The 4,577-nt window shown below is 57.8% G+C and overlaps 1 protein-coding gene across 1 annotated transcript in view; it reads left to right on the top strand.

Moving 5' to 3' along the window:
- Positions 1-4,577, top strand: part of LOC104529540 (SRC kinase signaling inhibitor 1-like) — a gene marked incomplete at its 3' end in the record, with an annotated part of 14,246 nt that overhangs the window by 1,364 nt on the left and 8,305 nt on the right. Inside the window, 6 exon segments of the mRNA XM_029086463.1 lie at positions 249-1,123; positions 1,988-2,080; positions 2,253-2,296; positions 2,606-2,784; positions 3,592-3,767; positions 4,012-4,142. Of these exon segments, the coding sequence (XP_028942296.1) occupies positions 249-1,123; positions 1,988-2,080; positions 2,253-2,296; positions 2,606-2,784; positions 3,592-3,767; positions 4,012-4,142 (1,498 nt within the window).

Below are 4,577 nucleotides of genomic sequence, written 5' to 3'. Positions count from 1 at the left end.
GATGACGGTGATTTGTCTTGCCAGGTTCCAGTGTTGTTAAGTGTTACTTTAAGAGAATGGATATTTAGGGCTTGGCAGCAGGGTAATGAACATGATAATTAGGGGATTCATCAGAATAAATCATCCTGCTCCTGATGGGAATGAGGGAGCTGCTGTTTGCTAAATCCAGGTGAAGACGCAGGAGCTGCAGATCTTGTTCTTGGAAGGGTGAAGTGAGGGAGGGTCCCAGCCGGGCAGACCAAGGGCAGGTTTTTTTTTGGACACCGTGCTGACCCCCCTGTCCCTTTCCTCAGAGGGAGATGGTGTACACCTCCAGGGAGTCATCTCCCACCCGCCGCCTGAACAACATGTCCCCAGCTTCCCACCTCACCTCCGGCTCCCCTCCACCAGTGCTCCAGTCCTCCTCCCCATCCCGCTCCCGCATGTCCTACAGCGGGGGCCGTCCCCCCTCCTACGCCGGCAGCCCCGTCCATCACAGCGAGCGTCTCTCCAACCTACCCCCAGCCCAGGGGGTCTCACCCAGCCCCAGCGCCATCCTGGAACGTCGGGATGTGAAACCAGATGAAGACCTGGCTGGGAAGAACGTGATGCTGGTGAAGAACGAGGGGCTGTACGCCGATCCCTACGGCATGGTGCACGAGGGTCGGCTCAGCATCACCTCCACCCAGTCCTTGGCTGGCATGGGAGACCCTTTTGGTTACTCGGGGGGGTTGTACAAGCGGGGTTCCGTTCGCTCACTCAGCACCTACTCGGCAGCCGCCTTGCAGACGGAGCTGGAGGACAGTCTGTACAAACCCAACGCCCCCATTTACAGCGACACCTACGCGCCCGGCTTGGGTTTCCGCATGCCCCCCTCCTCCCCACAGAAGATGGCTGATGGGCGGCTGGTGGATGTGCAGCCAGGGCAGAGCCCCCACAGCCCCTACTCGGGACCCCCCAGCCGTTCCTCACCCGTCCGGCAGTCCTTCCGCAAGGACTCCTGCTCCTCTGTCTTCATGGAGAGCCCCGTCAATAAGCCACGTAACCCCAGCTCCTCTGGTGCTCCAGAGCTGTTTCCTGGTCCTGGTGATCGCCCACTCTCAGGGTTTGGCTCCCCTGGACCAGCCAAGGACACGGAAACGAGGTGAGATGGGGCACAGGAGGAACCCCAACGTGGATACAAGATTCGCTGCTTGGGTGTTCATCCCTTGGTGCAGCTGGGGAGGTAGAGGAAGAGCAGAGGAAGGCTTTGCTCATCAGCACCGCGGCAGAGGTGTCAGGATGGATGATGAAGCACCAAATTATGCAGGGCTGAGGGGGGTGACTGGGGTATCTGGAGGCAAAAAGAGAGAGGGAATGAAAGGGGTGAAGAAGAGAGGGAATTTAGTGTGTCCAGAGAAGGGCAGCAGAGCTGGGGAAGGGTCTGGAGCACAAGTGTGCTGAGTTCCTGGCTGAGGGAACTGGGGGTGTTGAGCCTGGAGAAAAGGAGGCTGAGGGGAGACCTTGTGGCTCTGTCCAAGTCCCTTGGAGGAGGGTGGAGAGAGGTGGGGGTGGGTCTGTTCAAGCAAGGCCCAAGGGACAGGACAAGAGGAAATGGGCTCCAGTTGTGGCCAGGGCAGGTGAGATGGGATGTGAGGAAGAATTTCTTTGCTGAAAGGGTTCTGAGGCATTGGAAGGGGTTGCCCAGGGCAGAGGTGGAGTCCCCATCCCTGGGGAGCTTTAACCGATGGGTAGATGAGGTGCTTAGGGACATGGTTTAGAGGTGGAACTGGTAGTGTTGGGTTTATGGTTGGACTTGGTGATTTTAAAGATCTTTTCCAACCATTATGATTCTGTAATTCTGTGGGTGGATGGAGCTGGTGACAGCAGCGCTACCATCTCCCCAGTGTCCCTCCTGGGACTTGCAAGGACCCGGTGGGTGGGTGTGGGTGAGGCCAGGACAAGCTGGAGGGTGTCTGTGATGCCAGAGGCAGCTCCTCACCCAGCCCCTCTCCCTTCCCCATGGCAGGGAGCGGATGGAGGCGATGGAGAAGCAGATCGCCAGCCTGACGGGGCTGGTGCAGAGCGCGCTGCTCCGCGGCTCCGAGGCTGAGACCCCCAGGTAAGGAGCTGGAGGGTGTGTGTGGGACCCCAGGGCTGTTTACTGCCAAGGCTGGGGGCTTCTGCCCCCCTCCCAGGGGATGCCAGCCCCTATCGTGTCCCTGCAGCCACCTGAGTGGGTGAGGATGGAGATACCTGGTCCATGGTCACTCCCCTCCTCTCTCTCATTGCAGTGAGAAGACAGAAGCCACCAACGGTGGGACCCCCCCATCAGCGTGTAAGTGCCTGGAGAGTCAACCCCTCACCCCACAGCATCCCCTCCCTCTGCCCTGACGGCTGCTGGGGGTCCCAGGGTGGGCGCAGGAGTGGGGGCTCAGTGGTGACCAGTGTGACCCCCTGTCCTGCTGAGGGGCAGCTCCAGGGTGGCCTGTCCCAGCATGGGGGTAGTGGGTAAACCACCCAAAACTTCTGGATCGAAGCACAGGGTGGGGAAGAAAAGATCATTCCCAGGAAAGCAGCATCTGCAGCTTCCCCTAGGGTGGGGTATCTTCCCTCAGCAGCCTCTGCTTGTGTCCCCCCCCTGCAGCAACCAGCCGCAGTGGCATGGGGACACCAGTGCCTGCGCCCCCGCCACCCTCTGCCAGCAGCACGCCGGCCGGGCAGCCCACTGCCATCACCCGCTTGCACATGCAGCTGCATCTCCACGACCTGCAGCAGAACGCCAGCGACCTCCGCAACCAGCTGCAGCAGCTCAAGAAACTGCAGGTGGGTACAAGGAGGGGATCCCCCCAACCCAACCCAGCTCTTACTGGGGTGACTCCAGTTCTGGAGTGGGGAAAATGCCCCTTTTCTGGTGACTTTGCGTGGGGTTGGGTGTGGGAGAGTGTGGTGGTTTCATGTGGCTAACAGCCAAACACAACCACTCGCTCAGTCTCTCTCCACCCAGGGAATAGGGGAGAAAATTGGAAAGGTAAAAGTGAGAAAACTCATTATTTGAGATAAAAACTATTTACTAATTGAAATAAAATAATAATTAAAATAATAAGGATAATAAGAGTAATAATGAAATATTCAAATGAGCAATGCCCAGTACAATTGCTCACCATGTGCTGACCAATGCCCAGCCTGTCCCCAGCTGGTGATCCCAGGGCAGAGACAGTCCCCAAACCCAAACCGTGAGCTGAGTGATCCCCAAGACAATCCCCAGCTTTCTGGTCAACCCTGGTTGCTATATGGATATGGAATAGCTCATTGGCAGAGCCAAATCCCAATTTGGGTTTTGTTAATTACTACAGTTCCACCCCAGATCCTTTGCAAACTGGCAAAACATGAAGTCCTTGGACTTCCAGCAACAACTAAAAACATCAGTGTGTTATCAATGTTCTTCTCATAACAAATCCCACACTGAAACCAGCTAAGGAAAAAATTAACTCTATCCTAGCGAAACCAGGACAGAGAGTGAGGGGATCCCTCCCCACTCTGAGCTCAGAACTGTCCCCACAAGTGGCTACACTGGTCCCCATGGTGGGGCTCTTGCCCAACCTGAATCCCCCCCCCTCCTCATCCCTGCAGCTGCAGAACCAAGAGACGGTGAAGACGATGCTGCGACGGACGGAGACGGAGATCAGCGTGCGGGTGACGGACACCATGCGCAAGCACGAGGACCCTCTGCAGCGCCAGCGCACTTTGGTGGAAGAGGAGCGACTCCGGTACCTCAACGAGGAGGAGCTGATCACCCAGCAGCTCAAGTGAGCCAGGGCTGGGTGTATGAGTGGGGAGGGGGTCCTTGGATGCTGACCCCGATGGGTCACATCCTCCATGGTTGTAAATTAGCAGCTCATCGTGGTGCCAGGTCACATTCTTGACCACATCTCTAGCATCAGGAGGGGTCCCCAGCCCAGTTGTTCTCTCCCCTCTGCTGTGTGGGGCCCTGCCAGGCTAGTCACCCCTGGGACCCTCCAGCATCTCCCTGCCCTGCTTCTGTGCTCACAGTGACCTGGAGAAGTCAGTGGAGAAGATCCAGAAGGATTTGGCCCACAACCACCGGCTCATCCCTGTGCAGGAGCTGGAGGAGAAGGCGGTGGTCCTCAAGCAGCTGGGGGAGACGCTGACAGACCTCAAGGGTGAGGAGATGGTTGTGTCCCAGGGCTGGGTGGCCAGTGCAGCCTGTCTGCATCTCTCTGCTCCATCCCCAGGCGCGGGATGCTCCCGGTTGCCTGTTGCCTCTGGGTTTGTGTGTTTGCAGCAGCTGGTGTCTTCTCCAGCATCCCCAGGGAAGGTTCCCTGGTGCCTGTTGGTGTTGTGTGTGTCCTGCAGGTCTTGGCCTGTTGAGGGCATGAGGGCTGCACCCCATAATCCTGCTGCATGTCCCTGTTTGCTCTGCTAGTGTCCAAGTCCATTCTGAGGACTCTACCCAAGTCCTACCAACATCTCACAGTTGCTCGGAGCTGCTGCCTGCTCCTGTCCTGCAGGACCTTGCACTTGTCCAGTCCTGTGCATGCTGCCCTTGGTTTTGCTGCTCCTGCAACCAACCTGGCCTTGAACACTCCCAGGGAGGA

Source organism: Antrostomus carolinensis, unplaced genomic scaffold (assembly GCF_000700745.2).
Source record: "Antrostomus carolinensis isolate BGI_N321 unplaced genomic scaffold, ASM70074v2 scaffold36288, whole genome shotgun sequence".
NCBI lineage: Eukaryota > Metazoa > Chordata > Aves > Caprimulgiformes > Caprimulgidae > Antrostomus > Antrostomus carolinensis.
Note: the sequence above shows the minus strand (reverse complement) of the source record. Positions and strands in the feature narration are given on the sequence as shown.